At 35.0% G+C, this 27738-nt stretch overlaps 1 protein-coding gene across 1 annotated transcript; it reads right to left on the reverse strand.

The window, feature by feature from the left end:
- Positions 1-1737: 1737 nt before the first annotated feature.
- Positions 1738-27738, reverse strand: LOC116144726 (putative leucine-rich repeat receptor-like protein kinase At2g19210). The gene is made up of 13 exons (XM_031430163.1): positions 27735-27738; positions 25321-25864; positions 24784-25253; positions 24514-24652; positions 24353-24424; positions 24188-24259; positions 24019-24099; positions 3194-3342; positions 2903-3102; positions 2709-2836; positions 2514-2575; positions 2232-2424; positions 1738-2113 (listed from the first exon to the last, which is right to left on the reverse strand). The coding sequence occupies exons 1-13, from the start codon at positions 27736-27738 to the stop codon at positions 1738-1740; spliced, it is 2490 nt and encodes an 829-aa protein (XP_031286023.1).

Here is a 27738-nt window from a genome sequence, read left to right on the forward strand (position 1 = left end):
TTGTATTGTTAGACACAATAAACAAGACACTTGAAGACACACTAGACTCTCACTTGCACTCGCCATACACAAGCACTTAGACACTGGTGTTTTCCACATGCTCAAAGCAGAACCGTGTGGGGCTATTTATAGTTGCTTAAGTCGTTGAAGAACCAGCTCTAAATCTGTCCAGAGAGATCTCCCACTTGCACTGAATGTCTTTGCTCCATGTCAATAAGATTTTCTTTGCCTTCAAGAATGAAGAGCGTGGTGAGCAAGGAATGATTCTGGACATTGCCCACCGCCATACCACTGGAGAGAGGCAGAGTTGATTTTTAACGGTAACCACAGAGTAGTCTGTTCTGCTTTGTTTTGTATTTTATCAGGCATTAAGCACAGAGTACTCTGTTCTGTTTCATAGTTATTGTTGAAGATCAACCCCAGCTCATTACAGAACCCAACCAATATTTTGATTTCAGCCAAGTAAAATAAAAGCCCAATCCATTTTATCTTATTCCAAAACAATATAAGCTTCTCAACAAATGTGGAAGAAAGATATTTTTAGAGAAAATTGTAAAATGATATAGAAAATAGATTTTTTAGGAGAAGTGTGTCGAATGTGGTAATACTGTGTGGTTATAATTATTTCTTAATTTTATATTTATGTGGTGCAGATTGCATGGTGAGGACTATAAATACCCTCCCTTGCATTTGGGTTAGGTATCCTTCAAAAATTTAGTATTTGTATTCTTAGTTTGAGTATGGTGTCTTGAGTGTGAGTTGTGAGTTTTCTTTTGAGTGTTTGTATTTCTCTTCAAATTGTGAGTGGTTTTTGAAAAGTGTCGTAGTATCTTTTATTGTAGGTATAATACAAGTAATTTGTTTACTTTTTTGGGTCCAACATTAGTAAGTTTAGAGTTGTGTACTCTAAATTTTACTCAACAGTTATTAGTTACAACTTCAGTTGTTTCAAGTTGGATAGTGGAGCTTCAGTTCACTTTGATTGTATGAAACTGAAACTCATGACCAAGAAAGGATCTCGTTGACTGTAAATTCATTTAATGAGTAGAAAAGATCAACTGACGCCCATATAAACTAGATATCACAGAAAATAAACGTGGTTTAAGACATCAAGCAAAATAGGACTACAGTTTCTTTCAATTTTATTTCTTCCTTGAAGTATACAATAACCGAACTGGAAGAAGATCTAAAACCCTGCACATGTAAACATTAGAACATTGAAATGAGTGCAGAACATGTATTGAGAAAGCACTACCTTGCAACTGGAGATAATTCAATATTCAGGTTCAGAGTGATCACTGTTGGAGTTGTCGACTACTTCAGCATTAATGGGTAACGGAGATGAATTCGGGGGTCTCGCTGCCCGGTCAGCGAGCGGGGGTCGCGGGGGTAGCGCCCCCAAGCCCGTAGGCGGTTTTGGGCTTTTCTATGTATAACCGCTGTAGGATTTCTTTTAAGTTATTAATTCCTTTTTGGGTTGGGCTTAGGAATAAGAATCCTTGTAAAACTAGGTTTAATCTCTTAAACCTAGTATATAAACATACTTTTCTCTTATTATGAGTGTGAGAGCAATTAATTCATTGTAAACGAGAGAGGTGAGGCATATTGCAATAATATTGACTCAGCTGGACGTAGCCCACATTGGGTGAACCAGGGTAAATCGCGCGTATTATTTTTCTTTGTTTACTGTTTGTTTTGTTTAACTATTATTATTTTGTTCCTGTTGTTGTCTCTATTTCATTCAATCACTGCATTATGGTCCTTTGATTTATTGTTACTGCCTGCCTTTGCACGAGCTATCTCAATTGCTAAAGATTCATTTAATTCCATTACTACCTGATGCATGGTTGGCCTTTTGGTGGAATCCCGAGAAACACAAGCCATTGCTATTTCTACAGCTTTCCAGACAGAGTTGATGTCAAAATCTCCATGTAATCTTGGATCAACAATGTTTTTAATGTCCCCCTTTGTAAGCATGAGATTCACCGATTGACTAATATGTGTCCTCTCAAAGGATTTTTCAATGACCGGTTTGCTTGTAATTATCTCTAAGAGAACCACTCCAAAGCTGTACACATCACTTTTTTCTGTTAACCTATTTGATATGTAGTATCTGAAGGACCAAATTTAAGATATGATCCAGTCTGATCTTAATTTCCAATATATCTTGAAGCTAACTTTCTTTCATTTATGGTTGTGCAGTTTAAGATTATAATAATTTATCTACTCACTCAGGGTCAAGATATCCAGGGGTTCCAGCAATATTAGTTATTGACACATGAGTTCCACTTTCAACTAGGAAGATTCTGGAAAGGCCAAAATCAGATAATTTCGCCTGAAATTTTTCATTCAATAAGATGTTGGTAGACTTCACATCTCTGTGTACAGTGGGTTGCCTACAATCGCTATGCAAATACTCGAGTCCTACGTTCAATGCATACAAGTTTGAAATCACTTGGAAGTCTAGACTGAAAGAAACCGAAAAGAAAATTGATAATCAGGTAGTTCCTTACCGTGTGCTGCCTCTGTTGCTATTCGTAGTCTCCCTTCCCATTTCAAGACATTTTCATTTTTTTTCTTCATATCCATCAAACAACATAATTTGATGAATAGATAGTATAAGGAACCGTAACAAATTAAATTGAATAAGTTATCAAGACATATGTATGAAAAGAAATATAGTAGTAAGTGAAAATAATTTTATCAAACCTGAGAGATGTGCTTCTAAGTTTCCGTTAGCCATGAACTCATAGATCAGTCCAATATTTTTGCCCTCGTCACAATACTCAACAAGACTTGTTAAATTTTTATGATGAACTTCGAGTAAAAGTTCAACCTGTACAGAAAAGTCCATATCTTAGTATATATGTAAAATAGTTTAATAGCAAAAAAATTTGTGTACCTCAGCTTGAAACTCCTTGTATCCTTGAGCTGATGATGCCGAGAGCATCTTAACAGCTACTTGAGTATTGTCCAAGTAACCATGGTAGACTGCTCCAAATCCTCCCTTCCCGAGAACCCTCTCAAAGTTATTTGTAATTGTCACCAAATCTGAGTATGTGAACCTTCTTTTTTTTAACTCCAATGACCCCTTCTTCCCCACTGAAAAAAATTCTTAGTTAGCATCAATTCTCAATTATAATATATATATATATTTTCTTTTGGTATGTTAAGGAATTGTTACTGTTGGTACCTTTTCTCCTTCTGTGGATCCACAAAATTGCCAATATTGCAGCTAAAACTACCAAAACAGAAACAACTGATGCCACCACAGGCACAATGTTAAACTTCTTTTGCTCTTTGCATGAAACCGGAGGACAAGGATTTGAATTTCCATCCACACTAGAATCAACAGAAGATGATAAGAAATTGTTGTTGTTTATGCACTGGAGTTTAACAAAGAAAAGAAAGAGAGCTAAACTGTAATATCCCACTTGAGGTACGTATTTAAGATTTGCTGTGTTAGTTAAAAGTTTATTGTTTCAGCTTCAATTGAGTTTGTTTGTTATCATGTATGTTGATTTGGTTGATTTGTTGCCTTGAAATTGGTTGGGTTTTGGTGAAGTTGGAAATCCAATCTTCGCCGGGGAGAAGAAGAAGCTTCGCCGCGGCGAGGAGGAGCTGCACCCACGGGTAGGTTCTGCCCTGTTTCGCTGGGGCGACGAAAAGTTCTTCGCCGCGGCGACGAGCCTAATACAAAGTTTCTTGAGTTTTCTAGAGAATTCTTCTTTTGGGGCACAATGACCATTCTACCCCTAATTAGTAGGAAAAGTGAGGAGTAAAATGTAAGGAAATTTAGTAGAGATTGTGTTTGGATGGGGGTGTATTTGTAAAGAATCAAAGGATATAGATGGAATTTCCAANATTGTATTTGTTAATCGCGTACCAACTAGTGGTATTGCCTTGTAGCGTTTATCGACGTTCAATGATAGTCTTTAACCAATCGAACTTGAGTGATCGGGTGAGACAGGATAGATTATACCTAGAGTGTCAGGAAACCATTTCATTGATTTACCTTGCCTTGTAGGTTTAGGGGATCGTAGAGGGTGGAGGAGAATTGTATGAGTCGGTCTCGTGTCGAACCAAAACCGTAATGGCAACATTTTTATTATAAAGTTTTTATTAGTTTTAATTGCACTATTTCATTATTTGACTTAGTTTCATTAATCCATTGCCAATTTCATTTCCGCTACTTAAAATACATTAGGTTGTTAGTCTTGCTCCCTGTGGATTCGATCCTGCTTGCCGCTGCTACGGTATTTAGGTTTAATTTTTAGACTGTGACGATCGGTGTAACAGTCATGTCATGTCATAAAAAACTAGTGATACCATTGTTTGGAAACAACTTCTTGCTTCATTAGAGGTTAGAACTTTTTTCTTCCCCTCGGTAGGAGGTACAGATATTTGGAGAAGAAAAACACATATCAATAGTTATTTGTTTCATGTGCTCAGAGTTTAAGTACGTATTCATATATGCAGCCCTGCTTGTGAATATGTATGTTATTTGCAGTCACGAAAATGACCCTTGTCTGCATTTCCAGGCTAACTAGTGTTGGTGATCAGTTAAACAGTTAAATGTCAAAAACCAAATAATGCAGCATTCTTCTCTGTTCTGCTTCAAAAACTGCAGCAGCTCTTTTTTCTTATGCTAATCTATGTTACACAAAATAGAAAATGGCTGCTTTATTTCTTTATTTTTCTTCCAAGTACATGAGAAGGTTGGTCCAACACCTGGAAAATATAAGAACATACAATTACGCATAATGAAATGGGATATCTTTTGTGAAAGTACTACCTTAGTATGGGAGAAAATTCAGTATCGAGATTCAAGTTCATCAATAACATGCAATCTTTTGATTCAGCATCCTTGCTCATTTTCTTTCCAGCTACCTCAATTGCAAAGGACTCATTCAATTCCACAAAGCGTAGTGGACAATTTTGTACGAAGAAAAACCCCAGAAAATGACTCATGAAGGTGAAAGGGACACCAGCATAAATATAATGTGACTTCCAACAAGCCGTTGATGATTAAGTCATTAGAACAAACCGAAAAATTGTTTACTGAAATGTTCCTATCATGTGTATTCATTATGATGTGCTTGCGAAATTTCAATTGCAAATATATTTGTAAAATAAATTAATGTGACTGAGTTAAACAATGACCTTAACCTAAAAGAAAGGAAAGTAAATTTCCTGCATGATCTGTGAAGGAGACTCTTGAAAAAGATTTCATCAAGTAAGGTTTCTGTAAAAAAGGAAAATTTAAGTATCAGATTTTTTACTACCAAATAATGGAGTATATTTCAAAGTCGAGTACCTAATCTGATACCACATCAACTACAAGTTGCAGGCAAAAGATCATTATTGATAATACTTGTAACAACAGTGGCTTAATAGAAAATTATTTTCTTGAGATTGTAACAAAATTTATCCATATTTGAACTTGTCAAAGTAAATAGAAAATGTGAATTCTTAAAAGCCTGAACATTACAATAATTTTTATTGTTATCTTCTGCTTATAAGATTGAATATTTCAAATGGAAATGTTTTTAATATAACATTGTCCAACATCAATGTATGGTACTGTAGAGGTTGAAATTATTCACAGATAGTTCTTGATGATCTGCTCCTGCATAAGGCGACAAACCGACTCATGGAAGTTATAGAGACATCGATGTGATGCAGTTCAAGAAACCTCTTACTCCAAGCAAGTCAGGGACAAAATGCCAAACTTTTTGTGCAACACTGTGCTCTTGACCTTTATTAGTCTTTTCAGCTTATTGTTGGGACACAGAGTAAATAATTCTTTTAGGAGAATTGATCTATGCAAGCACACTTGCATTTCATTTTGTCATTCAACCAATTTTTGCATATAGGAGTAACCAACCAACTAAGCAACAGCAAGTTGTGTTGAGATTTTACCATTTCTGATAGTTTTCAATTGCAATGGTTAGATTTCTTCTGATAACACAGGAGCAAAATCATCCAATGTAATTCTGAATTTTTTTCTGAATAACTGGTTATTATGCAGCAAATTGGAGACTAATGAGTAAATGATGACTTAATTCTGTTATTGCAAATGTACATGTAATTTAATAATATCCTGAACACAGAAGAGCTAATCATGTAGCATATCTCTATAATTTTATATGTAACCTTAAACCGAATTGATAAGATTGTGTATGAAACATGTCTTCTTTTCATAGTTTTGTATTTTTCAGTTTTTGAAGTGGTTCAATTTTGGAAACATCTAGCTACAGCTAAGAATCACTTGCGGCCAGTGGCGGACCCAGGATTTTTGCCTGGGGGGCCCCATCGCTCCGCCACTATTTGCCAAATCAACTAGTGAAACATAAGAAAATAACATCCAATTCATAAGGAAACACAAGAAAATTTTTATGTGGAAAAACTTCTTCAATGTGAAGAGATAAAAAAAACCACGGGAATCTAACGATCCACTTAAATCCAATATAATCAAAAGAGTTTACAACAACCACAAATCCACCAAAAATATTCTACACAAATTTAGAGCTCAATCACAACTCTAATAAAACTAAAATACACAAAGGTTTACAAAGAGATGGATTACAATAACTCCAAATCCAGATCCAGACGTTAACATTCTAACTCAACCGTCTAGATTAAAGATCCACACATCCTCTGCGTATTGACCCAAAAATCAAGTTAGAATGGTATACCTAAAGATCTAAATAATATGAATATTGATTATTTAAAAATAAAAGCAAGTTAGAATAGTATACCTGAAGATCTTCAATTTAACACGATTTTCCGCTTCATTATGTTCTGAAAATATTCAATGATATCTTCATTTTGAATTGTAGCAAAAACTTCCTTTTCAATGTAAACTACTAAGCAACTGTTCATCCACTCATCTCCCATTCGATTACGCAAAGTATTCTTAACAAGATTCATTTCAGAGAACACCCTTTCAACTGTTGCAGTAGCCACGGGCAAAACCAGTGCTTATTTAATAAGCAAAAAAACTTTGTCGTAAGCAACATCCTTCTTAAACTCAACCATTTTTTTTGCAAGATCAACAATCCCATAAACATGAGTGAAATTGGCGTTGGTGCTAAAATGCTCATAATAGTTTTCAAGTTGATTATTGAGCAACCAAATATCGTGTTGAGGAAAATCGACAAGATAGAACTTTGCAAACCCAAGTAATCTGTCTTTGTTAAATGCAGCAAAAGAGTTACTTGGATCAAGAGATGCCATACATTGAAGCAGCCTCATATTTACTTCATCAAGACGATTACTGAGTTCTTCTTGAATGTTATCTAAAACTGTGTACATCAATTCCACCTTAAAATAATGTTTATTCGTAATTAGCGCAATCCCTCGTTTTGTCCTCCCAAAATTATCTTCCATGTTCTCCGGGATTGGTATGTCATTATCTTTACACATATCATAAGCTTCTTTCAATAATATGTCGAAGCAAGTGTCTTCATTTCTCAATTTATGTAATCGACACTTCGAAATTTGTACAAACTGCATCGCATTAAAAAGATCTTGATCTTTTTTTTGTAATGCTTATGACAGTTCATATGTGATTCCCAATACTTTCTTCATCAAGAATAACAAAAAGACGAATTCAAAATTCTCCATGATTCGTAATAAACTCCTTGCTTGACTTTTGTTTTGCCAATAATCTCCTTCAATCTCAATCACCCTAAGCACACCAACAACAGAAGAAAATAAGTTTATGACACTATGAATTGTCCCTATGTGTGAACCCCAACGTGTATCTCCTGGTTTTTTAATAGTGCATTCTTGATTCAAACCGCGTCCCATCAGAATATCACCATTAGAAATCAAAGATATCACATATTCATGTTGTTTATCACGTAGAAGATCTCTGTGCTTGCAAGATGCTGCTACAGTGTTTGATAACATAGAAAGAGTTTGAAAAAATTCACCCAATGCTGAATGTTTACTTGCAACTTTGACTAGCGCCAATTGGAGTTGATGAGAGAAACAATGAATGTAGAAAGCAAATTTATTTCCTCTCAATATCAAAGTCTTCAAACCATTGAACTCACCCCTCATATTGCTTGCTCCATCGTAACCTTGCCCCCGCAAACTTGTCAAACTCAATCTATACTTTACAAAAAAGGCATCTATTGCAATTTTCAAAGACTTTGCAGAAGTATTCTTAACATGCACAATCCCAATAAAACGTTCAATAACACAACCTATTTTGTCCATATNTGAGAGATCTCAATTTGAGGTAGAGCCAGCAAGCTTAACAGAGCACCTTGAATAACTAGAAGCCTCTGAACCTTAAAACCCTACACTGCCCAACAATGAGGATCAAGATGAAGAAGGGGAACAACTTGAAAACTTTGATGAAGCCTAGAATGAAAACCTGGCAGAATACTAGCTAGCAAGAGATAGAGTTAGAAGGGAGATAAGGCCCTCAAACAGGTTCAGCTATGCTGACCTAATATACACAACTTTGGTTGTCGGTGTAGAGACACAAAGGTCAGAACTTGAAACCTATCAAGAAGCCATCAACTCCAAAGACAGAGACAAATGGCTGGAAGCCATGAAGGAGGAAATGAAGTCCTTAAAGCTGAACAAAACCTGGTCCTTAGTCCCAAAACCTATTGACCAAAAGCTAGTAGACTGTAAATGGCTTTACAAATTAAAGGAAGGCATAACAAGCTTAGACCTACCAAGATTCAAAGCCAAACTTGTGGCTAAGGGCTTCACACAGAGGGCAGGTATTGAGTTTATTGAAATCTTCTCACCTGTAGTTAAGTTTAAGACTATTAGGCTAATGCTATCAATTGTGGCTCATTATGATTTAGAATTGGAACAATTGGATGTTAAAACAACATTTTTGCATGGTGAATTGGAAGAGAAGATATATATGTGCCAACCTATTGGGTTTAAGGATAGGAACCTACCTGAACATGTTTGCTTATTGCATAAGTCCCTCTATGGCCTTAAACAATCCCATAGGTAGTGGGACAAGAGATTTGACTCATTCATAGTAGGAGTTGGGTTTACTAGAAGCGAATATGATAATTGTTTCTATTTTGCTTGCATAAATAACGTGNTTCTAATGGGGTTTGATTAACCTCAATATCAGTAGAGTCTCCATCAACATTTTTTGCTAGACTTTTCTTCAGTCTCTTGAAATAATTGGATATCATAATCTTATTTGTTAATGCTTTGGATTCCAAATTCGATAAACATATAATGAGTTAGTACCAAAATGGGATCCCAAAAATAAGAGTCAAAGAGATTCCTATAAAAAAAAGAAAAAAAAAAAACTAATTAATTTAGCAACTTAATTAACTTTCTCTTGAATAAGATACATGAACAAACCATGATAAATTTAAATACATGATACACAATACATAAGATATATTTTAATTTAATACACCTATTTAACACACTATACATGATAATTTAAATATTTAATTGCATCCAATGAGAGATGGAGGCCATTCGTTTTTATAGATTAGGCGCCCATAATTTGTGTGGTTTAGAAAGGAAGTTTTCAAAGTGATAATGATAATCCTTTTTCTCACGTACAAACAAGAGCTAGGAAAACAAAGATAATAGATAAAGATTTCTTTAACCTATTCTTTGTCTCACCTCACTAAAACTTTTCACCCAAACCCAATACTCTAAAACTATAGGCATTAATAAGATTCTTCAAAAACAGTAGTTTGTCATTTTCTTGCATATTTTCATGTAGTTTTCAATATAATTTTAACATCAATCTTACATACCTATTCCTTTGCCCTTTCTCCGCATTTTATAGCTTAAAGCACCCAAAATGATTAGCAGCAAAGCAGCCAGTTCTTCATCTTCTTCACTGTTCCTACAAGGCTACAACAATATAAATATTCCTGGTAAATTATAGATTTAACCATCTAAGGAGCTTATTTAAACTTAAAACTTCAATATTTTAGTAAGCTAACCTTCAGGAGACGTGAGTGAGAGAAGTTGAGAGGGAGATTTTTTTTAATTTTTATTGAGTTGTTCTGCTAATCAACCCATTCTCTAGCCTCAAGTTTTGCTTTAACTTGCAAGATACATTGGCACTTGGATTAGATAACTTCTCTAATAATCATGGTTCCGCTAATCAATCCACTCTAATCTAATGACAGACAATATTCACATCCACTATGCAAGCTTGGAGTTTATGACTTATACAAACCAAAAGCTTGAGGGGTTGTGTTGACATGCGAATATGAAAAGAAAATATGTGACATTGATTCACATATCATTTGGACATGGAATAAGAATATATGAATTATTCTTATTCCTAATTATGCTAAGATATGATTTTCTTTGCTTTATTGTTGAAATTGTATCATTAGTTGTAATATTTTATATCCTTATACAGCTATCACACGTTTGTATAAATAGGTTGTGTATTGACAACTCAAATTGAACAACTCAGTATAATTAAATTGAATTTCCCTCATATGTCTCTCGGGCATACTCCGACCAATTCAGTTGTCTCTCTTGTCCTTTCAAAGATATCTCTTATGCATACTTCGACTTTCTTTAATTGCCTCTCTTGCCCTTTCAATTTTAACAAAAAAGAGCCAGTTTGTAGGGATGTAACAATTTTCCTTTTTTCATAGTTGGCCTAATGCAATGGTACCTTTCTACTGGTTACATAAAAAACCCAAACCCTCTAATAGACCAAGTAACTGTTACCATTATCTGAGTTCTCAGGCAACAAGTTTGCGTAATTTTTTCACAAATATGATTAGTTTTTCAATTTTTCAGGTAAATTATTATCAGAAACCAACGAATCATTTATTACAACATGATTCTTTTAAATATGATAGAATCCACAAACTAATATAGTTGCAAGTTTTATTTCACTCATAAAAGTATTTGGATGTTCAAGATAGAAGAAAATTCAGAATTCAGAATCATCCTCAGTTGTCTTCGTTGTTTTTCTACATAAATTATTTATTATGTATTTATGTTTATAAGGATTCAAAGGTTGTACATCAAACCTTTATAAAGCAACAGAAGTTTAATTTTCCACACGTGTTGTAGATAATTTGTCCTCGGAAGAACCCAAGAAAATGGCTCATGAAGGTGAAAGGGACACAAGTATAAATAAAAACAAGTTGTTGACTATCAAGTCAAAGTCAATGAAACAAAAAAAAAATGGTGGAAGTTGAAAAACTAAACAAGATCAAATTATGTAGGAATGCAACTACCTTTTGATAGTTTGCCTCACGCAATGGTACATATCTTCTGTATTCTTAGAAAAATTAGACTCTCTAAATGAAAAGGTAACAGTTACATCAAGAACTTCCAAAAGGAAATTCAGAGCAAGTTAATAAGGTCAATTCAAAGTATCATTTTAGAAGTATATATTAATATTAGTGATGTAATTACAGAGTAGTCTATTTTGCTTTCTTCTATTTGTATTTTATCAGGCACTAAGAACAGAGCATTGTGTTCTACACTGATCTGTATTGATTAAATAGCAAAATTTGAAGCATTTCAACTAAAATGTCAGCATCAGAATACCATAAATTGCATATTTGTCAAATATAGAGAAACTTAATGTTGCTCGGTTCAGGTTTTAAAGTGTAGCAATTTTTCATTTCTTCAGGGAAACTTTTAACATCCAGGAATTACTGTTCCAGGGTGTTATCATTGTATTTTTGTGTTATAATTTTGCTAACACCTGTGTTATTTAGTGAAGCCTTATACACTGCCATTTTAGCTTTAATACATCTTGCATTTCTAGCCATTGATCTCCAAGCAATCCAACAGCTGAAGACTCACCTGCTGGTCAACCATATAAAAGCTAAAGTTTTTCCCCATTCTTACTCTCTCATTCAATAGAAGTCACTCAATATAAAAAAAAAAAAGAAAAAAAAAAGACAAATTACTTTGCTAGGGTTTTCTGTATAGAGCTTTGCTATTGCGTAAATCTGTGGTTAATCCAACCATCAAAGTTGCGTTTCTGTATGGGTAGAGAATCAGGTTAGAATTCTATTTAGGATTATTGATTTACAGGTATAGTAGTGAAGCTATTGTGATTCTTGTAAGTAAGGGGTTGAAGGGAGGTTTGATTGTGTGATCTGTAATCTTTGGGTGATGGTAATAATAGTGCAGCAAGCCTCCATATTCTAGAGCTCAACGTGGATGTAACTTGTTCAATCTTGAACAAGTGAACCACGGTAAAAGATCGCGTGTTCTTCTTTTATGGTTTTTCTTTCTGATCTTTGCTTGGTTGGTTTGACTCTTGATCTTGATTAGGTAGACTCGGTTTTACAACGATGGTATCAGAGCTGAGTTTATGGTTCCTCGAATTTTATATTTTACGGTTTTCTTGATTTGGGAAATTTTCTAGGGTTTTCAAAAAAAAATTGGGGCTTTTTCAATTAAGTAGTTCCAAGAGTCCTAGGGTTCCAAATACAACAAGAATCTCCAAAAAAATCTCAGAGAATCGAGTCCATAATCATAATCTTGATTCCTTAGGGTTTACTGCTAAACCCAAATCATGAGTATCACATTCATGGATCTCCCAATATATGGGAAGATTGATTTCAACACCTGGAAAAAGAAGATGAAGGCCCCCTTATCCCACAATAAGGTGGGAATTGCTCTAGAGAAGGATGACTCCAAATGGCCTAAAGAAAAGCTGAAGAAGAAGGTAGAGGTAGACGAAGAAACGTATATTTGATCATCATGAACCTATCTGATACCGTGCTACAGAAGGTGGATGGTTTGGAATCTCTAATCGATCTCTAGGGTAAACTCGAATCTTTATATGCTCTTAAGTCTGCTCTCTAATTTAGCTTTCTTAAAAGGTGCTTGTTTTCATATAAAAGGACTTCTAAATCTTTAGATGAAAACTTGGATGAGTTCTAAAGCTGACCCTAACCTTAAAAGGTACTGACCAGAACTAGGAGACTCTAGTCTTGCCATCATTCTGTTAAATTCCCTACCAGAAGAATACTCTAGTTGTAAAGAATCCTTACAGTATAGTGGCACAATACCTGTGGATTTGATAGTTTCTAGGTTAAAGTCTAGGAACTAGAACTGAGAATACAGAAGAGAAATGGTAATAATCTATTTGTTAAAGGTAGATTGGATTCTGGGCAGTTTAATAAGAACTGGTAAGAACTCTCAAAGTAACTTAGGCACTAAACCGAAAGAAGGTAGGGGAATGGGAAACCTAAGGGAGAATCTAGGAAGTCCTTCTTTTGTAATAAAACAGACATCTTAAGAAAAATTGTTACGAATCGTTAGGAAGAACAACACAGCTAGTATTGAAACCAACCTAGCTAGCACTAGTAGTAACATTGAGATCTCTGAAGCACTTACTATTTCTAACACGGATAGAGGTAATGAGTGGTGCTAGACTCAGGCTATACTTTTCATATGATCCCAGAAATTGATTCCAAAGACTTAAAACTGTGAACAGGAAACTGTATTCATGGGCAATAACCATTCCTGTGAGGTGCAAGGCATAGGTGACATAACCATTAGGCGGAATGATGGTAAGGTGGTTTTGCTCACTAGGGTTAGATACACCTGAGCTTAAGCGTAACCTGATTTCACTTGGAACATTAGATGAATCTACTGCTCTTATAAAGCACAAATGGTTACCTGGAAGTGTCAAAAATGGAAATGTATTGATAAGGGTGTTAAAAAGAATGCCTTTATATCTTATGTGGTTATACCATCCTAGTGTGTTTAATACTGCTTTACTGTCTACTAATGTTCTACTGCAGAGAAATGACATTTGAGATAGGGCCATATAGGCCAAAATAGCATGAATGCATTGAAACAACAGGTTATTTTGGTAATGACTCTGTTTTTTATTTAAGCTTTTGTGAACATGTGTTCTTGGGAAACAGCACAGGATGAGTTTCCACAAAGGAACTCATCTTGTTGCAAATGTTTTGGACTATGTGCATGTTGACCTTTGGGGTCTTGAAAAGGTCAAGTCACATGGAGGGAACACATACTTCCTCTCCATTTAGATATTATATTAAGAGGTATGGTATACCTTCTCAAGACTAAGGATAAGTCTTAACTAAATTCAAAGGTTGAAAAATCTTGGTTGAAACCAATTAGACAAAAAAGTCAAGGCCCTTAGGACTGATAATGGGTTAAGTTCTGTACCCTAGAGTTTGATACTTATTGTAGCAATCAGGGGTATTAAGGCATAGGTTTGTCAAGGGAACCCCATAATAGAATGGGATTGCAGAAAGATGAACTACAATTTCTAGAAAGGGTTAATGCCTCTTATTCTGCTGGTTTGCCCAAACTTTATAGGGAAAGCCCTAACCACTACAACTCACCTAATCAATAGAGTCCCTCAAGTTCGATGGCTTTAAAGTTCTGAAGAGAATGGTCAGGGAGGAAACCAAACCTTAATTACCTCAAGTTGTTTGGGTGTACAGCTTATGCACACACTAGATGGGAAGTTAGAGCCTAGGTCTCTTAAATGTGTTTTTTTAGGGTATCAAGAAGGACCAAAGGCTATAGGTTTGTGGAAAGGGATCCCTAGGGGTAGGATATAATCAGTTGAGATGTATTCTTTAATGAGTTCATGTTTCCTTGCAAGATTTCAAATGACAATGCAGGTAGGTCAAAGTGATCCTGAAATGCCTGATCATGAGAGATCTCAATTTGAGGTAGAGCCAGCAAGCTTAACAGAGCACTTGAATAACTAGAAGCCTCTGAACCTTAAAACCCTACACTGCCCAACAATGAGGATCAAGATGAAGAGGGAACAACTTGAAAACTTTGATAAGCCTAGAATGAAAACCTGGCGAATACTAGCTAGCAAGAGATAGAGTTAGAAGGGAGATAAGGCCCTCAAACAGGTTCACTATGCTGACCTAATATACACAACTTTGGTTGCCGTGTAGAGACACAAAGGTCAAACTTGAAACCTATCAAGAAGCCATCAGCTCCAAGACAGAGACAAATGGCTGGAAGCCATGAAGGAGAAATGAAGTCCTTAAAGCTGAACAAAACCCGGTCCTTAGTCCCAAAACCTATTGACCAAAAGCTAGTAGACTGTAAATGGCTTTACAAATTAAAGGAAGGCATACACGCTTAGACCTACCAAGATTCAAAGCCAACTTGTGGCTAAGGGCTTCACACAGAGGCAGTATTGAGTTTATTGAAATCTTCTCACCTGTAGTTAAGTTTAAGACTTAAGGCTAATGCTATCAATTGTGGCTCATTATGATTTAGATTGGAACAATTGGATGTTAAAACAACATTTTTGCATGGTGAATTGGAAGAGAAGAATATATATGTCCAACCTATTGGGTTTAAGGATAGAACCTACCTGAACATGTTTGCTTATTGCATAAGTCCCTCTATGGCCTTAAACAATCCCATAGGTAGTGGGACAGAGATTTGACTCATTCATAGTAGGAGTTGGGTTTACTAGAAGCGAATATGATAATTGTTTCTATTTTGCTTGCATAAATAACGTGCCTATATCCTACTATTGTACGTAGATGACATGCTACTAATATGCAAATCTAAGTCACAATAGATGAAATAAGCAAAACTAACTGCTGAGTTTGATATGAAGATTTAGGGTCTACAAAAAGGATTTTGGGATGATAATTGATAGGAACAAAAAAGTAAATAGGTTGAGACTTCACCAACTACCATACCTGCAAAAACTGACTTCTAGGTTTGGAATGACTAAATCTAAACCTGTTACATACCCTTGGCAAGTCACTTTACATTGAGTAAATTATAGTGCTAAAAACTAATGCTAAAAGGCTGAAATGGAAAATATCCCCTACTCAAGTGCCATAGGATTTGTCATGTACGCCATGATAAGCACAAGACCTGATCTTTCATTTGCATATCATTATTGACTAGGTTTATGTCAAATCCAGGAATAGAACATTGGGTTTGTATTAAATGGTTGCTTAGATACATTAATGGCACAATGCATGTTGGATTATACTTTTGCAAAAGAAACTCTACATTTGATCTTGTTGGGTATGTAGACTCTGATTTTGCAGGTGATCGAGACTCAGGAAGACCACTACAGCCTACTGCTCACCTTAGGTGGAAACTGCATTAGTTGGAAATCACAACCACAACCACTGGTAGCACTGTCTACAACAGAAGCTGAGTACGTGGCAGTGACTGATGCTTTCAAGGAGGCAATATGGTTGCAAGGGATCTTAAAAAAGCAAGTTTGATGGATGGACTTGTGTTGTGTGTTTCTAACAGTCAAATGTCATTCATCTAAGTAAAACCTTGTATACATGAGAGGATGAAGCACGTGGATGTGAAGTATCATTTTGTCTGAGATCAAATCACAAAAGGGAACTTGAATCTACTTAAAATACCAACTGAAAAACCCAGCTGATATGGGAACAAAAGTGGTAACTCCTGCAAAGTTCAAGCATTGATTGAACCTACTACAAATCGACTGATTGTATAGAGCTGAGAAGGAGTATGTGAGAAGCTTGTTGCACAAGTTTGTTGTTGACTAAAAAAAAAAAAAAAAAAAAAAAAAGGCTTCAAGGTGAGATTGTTATTTAGTGAAGCCTTATACGCTGCCGTTTTAGCTTTAATACACTTGCATTTCTGGCCATTAATCTCCAAGCAATCCAACGGCTGAAGACTCACCTGCTAGTCAACCATATAAAAGCTGAAGTTTTTCCCCATTCTTACTCTCTCGTTCGATAGATGTCACTCAATAAAAAAAAAAAAAAAAAATTACTCTACTAGGGTTGTCTGTATAGAACTTTTCTATTGTGTAAATCTATGGTTATACCACCCATCAAAGTTGCATTTCTGTGTGGGTAGAAATCAGTTTAGAATTCTATTAGGATTATTGATTTACGGGTATAATAGTGAAGCTATTGTGATTCTTGTAAGGGGTTGAAGGGAAGTTTGATTGTGTGATCTGTAATCTTTAGGTGACTAATAATAGTGCAACGAGCCACGTAGCTTGTTCAATCTTGAACAAGTGAACCATGGTAAAAGATCGCGTGTTCTTCTTTTATGGTTTTTCTTTCTGATCTTTGCTTGTGTTGTTTGACTCTTGATCTTGATTGGTAGACTCGGTTTTACAACAACCTGTCTCTAGAAAGTTGCATCAGAAGTGTAATTTATGCCCATTAACTTGTCAGTATATCTAGATTTTTCTTATATTCCACAATCTATGCTATAAATCCTGGGAAAAATATGGTTCAACGGAGCAAAAATATTAGTATAACCTTAAGTTATTGAATAAAAATAGAATTATGCTTAAAATTGAGTTATAAAAACCCATTGACTCTAAACATGAACCAGCTGCGTTGTGAGAGCAACCATGCAGAGGAATTCACAGATGAATGTTTAAAATCTCTATTGCTGCTTTAGCTTATTTTAGATGAGGAAAGCACACATAATCTTCATAATTAGTGTGTCATACCATGTAAAGAACCATATATTTAAAATGTGAGTAACGACCATAGCACTATGAAAATAGTCAATTGCCAATTTGGTCTTACATGGAGACTCTTACAAAAGACTTTTAAGTCAGGTTTTACATTGATCACTCTAGTAGACGTCTAATTCATTATTGGTTAGAAAGTATCAAGGGGCTTCTGTTAACCTGCTTTAAGGCAGACTTTCATGCTTGAGATCCAATTAGATGATTAACATGTCACCACATTCATATGAAATAATTTTCAAGAAACAATATGATAAGAAAAAGGGTATGCTAATTCTACAAGCTCAGGTTAATTTGTCTTTTGTCAATAATCTTAGTCTCCCACATGCAAAGAATTTAAAAATAGGGTATGCCAATCAAAGACAAATCCATCTATGTGATCAGAATTTATGATTTATCAACGTAACACTAGTCCAAGGCATAATTTGAGTGAGTGGAGCTATCAGTACCCCATTAATGTACTAAAGAGCTCCATTTCTTAAGACATCCTATTTTAAAGTTTAAAATTAAAGTTTTTTTCTTAAGCTCCTCATAAATTCCATAAATGCCCATAATTCATTTTTTTTTTTTTTAAATTTTAAAAGAGTTAACATTTCCTATTTTTTTGACTAGTTTTAACTTCAGTTATTTTAAGTTGGTAATGTCTAGTAAGCTTATTTGGATTGTATATACTGACTTTTGGGCTTACCAATTGATATCATAGCCTGCTTGTTCAAAAGAAGACCCTTTGTAGACCAAAATTGCAGGGTCCTAGAAGAAGTTTGGAGTGGCATAGAGATAAATTATTATTTCTTAGAGTGTTTGGTTATTTAGCTTATGTCACATTGACTCTACTGTTAGAACTAACGTGATACTAAATCTACGAAGTGCTTTTTCATTGGTTATGGTGATGCTAAGTTTATTTATTGTTTCTAGATGATCAAACGCAAGATTATAAGGAGTAAAGATGTCATCTTCAATGAAGATGTGATATTAGGATAGGCTCAACATGAAGTCAAAAAATCCAAGCACTGAAGTAAGAAGCATGAGGTAGTCATTTAAAGACATGCAAGACAATGACCAAGAAGATCAAAAAATATAGCTCCAGAAGTTGAACCACAACGCTGGTGTTTGAACCTAGAAAATCTTCCAAACTATAAGACCGCCACAAAGTACTCCCTTTCGTTGCACTATATTTTACTAACTGATGGTGGTGAACTAGTAGTGGTTACAAAAGCGATACAAGTTGATGACTCAATCACGTGGGAGCTAGCTATGAGGTTGAGATGGACTCACCATTAACAAATCAATCTTGACAGTTGACAAAGCTACCACAAGGAAGAATGCATTGTAAATAAATGGATTGAGTGAAAGAGAACATAATGGTAGCAAGTGATATAAGGCAAGATTAGTTGTGAAATGATTTTAGTAGAAAGAAGACATTGGCTACACTGAAATTTTCTCTCCAGTTGTTAAGTTGACTACATAAGAACAATACTTAGGTTAGGGGCCAAAGGAAACCTTCATCTTGACATTTAGATTTAAAGACATTATTTCTTCATGGAGAACTAGATGAAGAAATTTATATGCAGTAACCACAAGGTTTTAAAGTACAAGGAGACAATGGTGTGCAAACTTCAAAGAGTCTATATGGGCTAAAACAAAGGCCTAACAGTGGTACAGAAGTTTGATGAGTTTATTTGTAGTAATGGTTTCCTAAGATGCCAAACTGACCATTGCTATTATTTCAAGAATCTTGGAAACTCCTATATCATCTTATTACTATACGTAGATGACATGTTGATTGTAGGAGCTTGTAAACAAGAAATAGACAAGCTAAAAAGACAATTATCAAAGGAGTTTGCTAGTAATGATTTGGGAGCTGCTACAACAAATCCTTGGTATGAGAATTATTAGAGATAAAGCCAAAATCTTCTCGAAGTTGTCACAAAAAGAGCATGTAAGAAAGTACTCAACAGGTTCAACATGGATGGAGCAAAGCCAATAAGTACTCATTTGGCTAGTCACTAAACTATCCAAATCAATCACCTATAATAGAGAATGAGCGAGACAACATGGCCAGGTACCCTATGCATTAGTGATTGGTAGTTTATGTATGCATCAACAATTTTTTTATTTTTGTCTTGGCAGGGTTTGCTGAAGTTGTAATAGTGACTATTTTTGTTGGAGTTATATTTTTGGTGTTTTATGGAGTTTAAGGTTCTGGATCGTTTTTTTATATAACTTGTGATGGATTAGATGAACGTTTTTATGGGAGTTCAGTTTTGTAAGTGTGGGTTGAGCTTGTGAGCTTTCAAGCTAAGTTTTGATTGGGGAATTGAGGTAATTAAAATTTTACCGAATTTGCATTGTTTTATGCATATGGTTTACAAATTGAAATAGTAATAATGATGGATTAAAAATGTTATGTGCTTTCTCAAGATAAGGGTAAAATTGGTATTTAAATAAAACTGTTTCCAACTTGTTTTGGACTTGAAAAAAAAAAAAGTTATTATTTTCGTAATATATGTACAATAATTAAATATCTTTTGGAAAGCTGAAATTATCTCTAATTTCAAAAGATCTATTGTGAGTTAATTTTAGAAATGTCCTTTTCTAAAAAGTCCCAAGTCTTCAATTTTCATCATTTTATGAATGAAAAAAAAATTAAAAAAAAATGATATTTGCAAAGGTATGTCGATTGAGAAAATGTTTGGCTCAAGTCCATGGTTAATTAAGATTGATAGTTATGATGAATGAATAAGTTACCCATGTTCTCATTATGTTCTTATTAAATTATAAAAATGCTTTTTTATGTAAGATTTTACTTACTAAGTTGATGGCTCACCCCTCATCATTAATATTTTTGCACAGTAGTTTCAGAATTAGAGATTTGGGAGTGAATAATAGCTTCTTGAGGAGTACCTCTAACAAAATCGAACAATTCCATTTTAGTTTTCATTTTTCAGTTGGAGTTGTTTTTTCTTTGTAAATTTGAGATTTGAATTTCTTTAATAAGTTTATTTGGAATCTTTTTGTAAGTACTTTATAGTAGAAGCATGGGGAGTTTATTTATTTATTTTTTTGCAGCTAAACTTATTTTTTATTTTTTTTTTTTTTTTTTTTTTTTTGTTATCTCTCCATGGGGGAGTTTGTTACCTGTTTGCTACTGCTTTAGTTTTTTGTTTCTTCTGAACTCCTTAGTTATTACCTGATGTTTTATTTGTTTTATCTACTATATGTATTCACATTTGTGTTGTTTTTGGTTATTTTTGTTTGTATTGTTGTTTGTGCAAATATGTAGGTTTATTTGGTTGATTGAAACATGTTTGTACTTGATCTCTTTTATGTTCTTTGTTCATAAGTTTGACAAAGGGGGAGAATGTGGAATATTTATATTTGTCAATTCTTGGAATGTTGGTTCCTTTGCTGATGCTGGTGTGTTGCTTCAGCATTTGAAGCTTGGTGGTTCACAAGCTGTTCTTGGGTGTGTTCTTGGCATGAAGAAGATCCCAGGAATTGCTACATATTAAGGATTCAGAGTGTGGTGCTAAGTGTAAAGTTGAATAGAGAGTTCTTTTTACTGTAACTTAGATCAGCTTTGAACTATATCTTGTAATGTGTTTTTCACTTAATGGATTACTTAGATTTGGACAAGGTCCCATGGATGTAGGCTAAAAGTGGATTTAGCCAAACCATGTACATGACTGTGTTCTTTATTTTCCGCACTCATGTTTGATGTGTTCAAATTGGAATTGCATAATCAATATGGTAAATATTCCGCTGCACTTTAAAATGAGTACCTATACACCAAAGTGAGTCAACCAACTCCAACAATAGTGATAGAGTTAAGTTGAACTGTCTTAGGTATCTCCTTGGTTTGGTGTACATTTATTGTATCTCAAGGTTGGGGCGTTACATAACATCCACATCAGCCAGACAGAAAATACACCAATTCAATTTTTTTATGAAGAAAATGTTCATAAACTTAAGTAGAAGTATAGCTGCTTTCCTTTTTAGTCATCCATTGAAATACACAATAATTCATGAAGTTGAAGAAGGGGGAAAACCTGACATGCAAATGCATATATACATATACACTGAAGGAAGAGATACAATGAAAAGTTTTACTACCTTGCAAGGGGAAATAATTCAGTATGTAGATCTAAATTGACCATTCCTCTAGGATCTCTTGATTCGGTCACAGGGCTCTCTTTCTTGCGAGCTATCTCAATTTTTAAACATTCATTCAGTTCTGCCTCAACCTGATTCATGGTTGGCCTTCCACTGGAAGGTGAAGAAACACAAACCATAGCTATTTCTACAGCTCTCCAGACAGAATTAATGTCAAAGTCTCCCTGTAATCTTCGGTCAATAATGTTTCTAATATCCGCCTTTGCAATCATTGAACCCACTCGTTTGCTTATATGAATCCCCTGGGTAGCGTTTTCAATCGCACATTTACCTGTGATTATCTCTAGCAAAACCACTCCAAAACTATACACATCAAATTTTTCGGTTAACCTATGTGAGGCAAAGTACCTGCAGGAAAAAAATTGATGACTCAGTCTAAGCAAATTTGGAATAGATTATGCAACAAAGTTTCTTAAATACAATATATTAGCCTCAAAAGTTTATTAAATCTTTTTAATCACAAAAGGATATGTATAACATTAATAATCCGGTTCTCCTTACTCAGGGTCAAGGTATCCAGGGGTTCCAGCAATATTCTTTGATGACACATGAGTTCCCCCCTCAACTGGAAAACTTCTGGAGAGGCCAAAATCAGCTACTTTCGCTTCGAAATTTTCATTCAATAAGATATTTGCAGGTTTCAAATCTCTATGAATGACGGGAGGCTTACAGCCGCTATGGAGATACTCCAATCCTATATTTTGAATTAATTCAGTGCATAGACTTATTGATCATTTCAAATCATAGAAGAAAAACAAAAAATATAAACAAACTGAAAAACAAAATGCGAAATTCAGATCATATTCTCCTTTACCTTTTGCTGCATCTGTTGCTATTCGAAGTCTCCCTTCCCAACTCAAGATACCAGCTGCTTGGTTTTCTGCATATCCATGACAAGTATAANCAAAGACTTAAAACTGGTGAACAGGAAACTGTATTCATGGGCAATAACCATTCCTGTGAGGTGCAAGGCATAGGTGACATAACCATTAGGCTGAATGATGGTAAGGTGGTTTTGCTCACTAGGGTTAGATACATACCTGAGCTTAAGCGTAACCTGATTTCACTTGGAACATTAGATGAATCTAGCTGCTCTTATAAAGCACAAAATGGTTACCTGGAAGTGTACAAAAATGGAAATGTATTGATAAGGGGTGTTAAAAAGAATGGCCTTTATATCTTATGTGGTTAATACCATCCTAGTGTGTTTAATACTGCTTTACTGTCTACTAATGTATCTACTGCAGAGAAATGACATTTGAGATAGGGCCATATAGGCCAAAATAGCATGAATGCATTGAAACAACAGGGTTATTTTGGTAATGAATCTGTTTTTTATTTAAGCTTTTGTGAAACATGTGTTCTTGGGAAACAACACAGGATGAGTTTCCACAAAGGAACTCATCTTGTTGCAAAGTGTTTGGACTATGTGCATGTTGACCTTTGGGGTCTTGAAAAGGTCAAGTCACATGGAGGGAACACATACTTCCTCTCCATTGTAGATGATTATAGTAAGAAGGTATGGGTATACCTTCTCAAGACTAAGGATAAAGTCTTAACTAAATTCAAAGGTTGAAAAATCTTGGTTGAAACCCAATTAGACAAAAAAGTAAAGGCCCTTAGGACTGATAATGGGTTAGAGTTCTGTAACCTAGAGTTTGATACTTATTGTAGCAATCAGGGGGTATTAAGGCATAGGATTGTCAAGGGAACCCCACAATAGAATGGGATTGCAGAAAAGATGAACATAACATTTCTAGAAAGGGTTAGATGCCTCTTATTTACTGCTGCTTTGCCCAAAACTTTATAGGGAGAAGCCCTAACCACTACAACTCACCTAATCAATAGGAGTCCCTCAAGTTCGATAGGCTTTAAATGTTCTAAAGAGAGATGGTCAGGGAGGAAACCAAACCTTAATTACCTCAAGTTGTTTGGGTGTACAGCTTATGCACACACTAGAGATGGGAAGTTAGAGCCTAGGTCTCTTAAATGTGTTTTTTTAGGGTATCAAGAAGGACCAAAGGCTATAGGTTGTGGGAAAGGGATGCCCTAGGGGTTAGGATAATAATCAGNTAATGCCGTTAAAATGACAGAAACTGCAGCAACTGATGCTACCACTGGAACAATATACTTCTTTTTCTCTCTGCATGATGCTGAAGCACAAAGATTTGGATTCCCATCCAGACTAGAAACCAGCAGATGATTATAGAATTGTAAAACTTGAAACAAATATCAACAAATAGTTTTTCACTGATGTAGACATTTGACAATTTTCTTATTGGCCTATGAGAAAAATTTATAAGGGAATGAACGAGAAAGAAAGAAAGCAAATCGTCCGATGCTATGTCAACAAAAGTCTTAACATAGTTTTGGGACTTAAATTATACCTTAATGACAGCAAACCATTCTTCTCTTTTTCTTTGAGTCCAGCTGGGATTGAACCTTTGAGATTGTTTCCTGCCAAGTTTCTACAGAAGAATATGTATACAGATTATCTTTTGTATCAATAGAACTATATATAAGTAAACTTTCTTTGCGGTCATAATTTCAACTTACAGCATTCTCAAGTATTGCAGCTCCGATAGAAAATCTGGCACTTGTCCTGTCAAATAATTGTTTGACAAATCCCTGAAATGGTGATGAAAAAAGTTAAGCTTATTTGATTCAGTAGTTCGACGACAGACTTACAAGTTCACATCAGAATGAGATTGGGATGCTCACAGAGATTGTATGGCTGTGAGACTGAATATATAAGGAATTATCTGACCAGACAATCCACTTGATGATAAGTTCCTGCTTGTATGCCAATTAATAATTTTGTTGACAGTGTTAGGTGAAAGTTAAGAAGTAGATTTCTATTTGATTTAAAGGTATAAACTTACAGGGATATGATCCGTGGGGGTTCATAAGCAGTATAGCTGCAATCAAGACCTTGCCACATGTAAAGTTTAGGTACACATGGATCTCCTTGCCAATTTCTTTTTACTCCATATTTTCTCTTGATCATCATGATAGCATCAACTAATATTTTTAAATGCATAAGATGACAATGAAATTAAGTTATGCTGAATGTTAACTCTCCATCAAAGGGGAAATGAAAAGAAATGAAAACTTCCATAACTGACGCAAAAAGATTTGATTAAAGAACATACCATCTTGCTGGTTAGTTAGCAATTGAGAGAACTCTTTTACCCAGTATATTTCGATGGCATTCATGATGGGTGGTAGAGTTGAATTCTCAGTCTTGTCAATTTCGTAGATAATCTTCTTTCCAAGTATCGGACCTGTGCTTTCTAATGTTGTTATGTAAAGGGACGAGAGTGTAAAGGGTCCATACCAAAGCCGTCCGTTTGAATAGATGTTCATTTCTCTAGTCTGGTTGGCTTGTCTCACTTCAACTTCGGCAAAGTACAAGTAGACATAAGTCGACTTGGTTTCATTAGTTTCCCAAACGAAATCAATATAATTTTTACCACTTGCTGGCATGTAAGCAGTGCTCATGATTCTGGATGGTAAATCGTAAGCACTATTGATTAAATTGATTGACTTGGTGCTACTTTTTGTTTCCCAGCTGTTTGATCCCCAGGGCGTCCATATGCGATCATGAACATCATCTCCATACCTGTATAACCAATCGCTTAGTACCAAGATCAACATACCAAATTTAGGTTAATATAAAATTATTTCACCTGATGTTCTCATTGGTCGCTGCACCAGCATACCACCTCCCTTTGAGTTGCAAAGATCCTGATTGAGTTACATAAGTGGTGTTTTTCAAGGGCCTTAATTCTAAAGCTGAAATGAAAGGTGTTCCGGAATCTGTGTTTACAAGACACACATAAATATAATTGTTCTTGGGGGTGTGGATAATTTCCTTGTTGACGATAGTGGATGGATTTGACAATTCCACTGAATCCCACACTTCTGAATCAAGAAATAGATCAAAACTTGGTGTACTGCCTTCGCCATCGTAATTTCCATGCATGAATCTTGCCCTGATCAAAAACTTAGAATAGCCACCTTCAGGTTTTAGAGTGTAGCAATTTCTTTTACCTTCAGGGAAGCTTCTGACATACAAAAATTGCTGTTCTAGATTATCATTTTCATATGCAGATGATATTTTATTGTTGACACCAGTCTCAATGAAGTATGCATCTGACATGTAATCTATGCCTGTTATCTTGTCAGTGTAGTTGGAATCACTGGATGTTCCACAATCTAGGCTAAAAAATCCTGGAAAATAAAAACAGAGCAACAAAGAAAAAGATGATTAAAACCGCAAGATTATAAGGAGTAGAGATGTCGTCTTCAATGAAGATGTGATATTAGGATAGGCTAACATGAAGTCAAAAAATCCAAGCACTGAAGTAAAGAAGCATGAGGTAGTTCATTTAAAGACAGCAAGACAATGACCAAGAAGATCAAGAAAATATAGCTCCAGAAGTTGAACCACGAACGCTGGTGTTTGAACCTAGAAAATCTTCCAAGACTATAAGACCGCCACAAAGGTACTCCCTTCGTTGCACTATATTTACTAACTGATGGTGGTGAACTAGCTAGAGTGTTACGAGAAAGCGATACAAGTTGATGAACTCAATCACGTGGGAGCTAGCTATGAAGGTTGAGATGGACTCACCATTAACAAATCAATCTTGACAGTTGACAAAGCTACCACAGGGAAGAATGCATTGTAAAATAAATGGATTGAGTGAAAGAGGAACATAATGGTAGCAAGTGATATAAGCAAGATTAGTTGTGAAATGATTTGTTAGAAAGAAGACATTGGCTACACTGAAATTTTCTCTCTAGTTGTTAAGTTGACTACAATAAGAACAATACTTAGGTTGGGGCCAAAGGAAACCTTCACTTGAGCAGTTAGATGTAAGACATTATTTCTTCATGGAGAACTAGATGAAGAAATTTATATGAGTAACCACAAGGTTTTAAAGTACAAGGAAGGAGACAATGGTGTGCAAACTTCAAAAGAGTCTATATGGGCTAAAACAAGGCCTAAACAGTGGTACAAGAGTTTGAGAGTTTATTTGTAGTAATGGTTTCCTAAGATGCCAAACTGACTTGCATTATTTCAAGAATCTTGGAAACTCCTATATCATCTTATTACTAAGTAGATGACATGTTGATTGTAGGAGCTTGTAAACAAGAAATAGACAAGCTAAAAAGACAATTATCAAAGGAGTTTGCTAGTAATGATTTGGGAGCTGCTACAACAAATCCTTGGTATGAGAATTATTAGAGTAAAGCCAAAATCTTCTCGAAGTTGTCACAAAAAGAGCATGTAAGAAAGTACTCAACAGGTTAACATGGATGGAGCAAAGCCAATAAGTACTCATTTGGCTAGTCACTTTAAAACTATCCAAAGATAATCACTATAATAGAGAATGAGCGAGACAACATGGCCAAGGTACCTATGCATTAGTGATTGGTAGTTTATGTATGCATCAACAATTTTTTTATTTTTCGGCAGGGTTTGTGAGGTGTAATAAGTGAACTATTTGTTGGAGTTATATTTTGGTGTTTTATGGAGTTTAAGGTTCTGGATCGTTTATTTTATATAACTTGTGATGGATTAGATGAACGTTTTTATGGGAGTTCAGTTTTGTAAGTGTGGGTTGAGCTTGTGAGCTTTCAAGCTAAGTTTTGATTGGGGAATTGAGGTAAGTAAAATTTTACCGATTTGCATTGTTTATGCATATGGTTTACAAATGAAATAGTAATAAATGATGGAGTTAAAAATGTTATGTGCTTTCTTAAGATAAGGGTAAATTGGTTTTTATAGAAAACTGTTTCCAACTTGTTTTGGACTTGAAAAAAAAAAAAGTTATTATTTTGTAATATAGTACAATAATTAAATATCTTTTGGAAAACTGAAATTATCTCTAATTTCAAAAGATCTATGTGGAGTTTATTTTTAGAAATGTCCTTTTCTAAAAAGTCCCAAGTCTTCAATTTTCAATCATTTTATGAATGAAAAAAAAAAAATTAAAAAAAAATGATATTTGCAAAGGTATGTCGATTGAGAAAATGTTTTGGCTCAAGTCCATGGTTAATTAAGATGATATGTTAGAATGAATGAATAAGTTACCCAT

The sequence above is a fragment of the Pistacia vera genome, unplaced genomic scaffold, assembly GCF_008641045.1.
Source record: "Pistacia vera cultivar Batoury unplaced genomic scaffold, PisVer_v2 Contig454, whole genome shotgun sequence".
Taxonomy (NCBI): domain Eukaryota; kingdom Viridiplantae; phylum Streptophyta; class Magnoliopsida; order Sapindales; family Anacardiaceae; genus Pistacia; species Pistacia vera.

Excerpts from the sequence above, each read along its gene's own strand:
- LOC116144726 (XM_031430163.1), bottom strand. Across the intron at positions 24,425-24,513 it reads CCCCCACGGATCATATCCCT|GAACTTATCATCAAGTGGAT; the intron begins GTAAGTTTATAC and ends GCATACAAGCAG. Across the intron at positions 24,260-24,352 it reads CTCACAGCCATACAATCTCT|GGATTTGTCAAACAATTATT; the intron begins GTGAGCATCCCA and ends TCACCATTTCAG.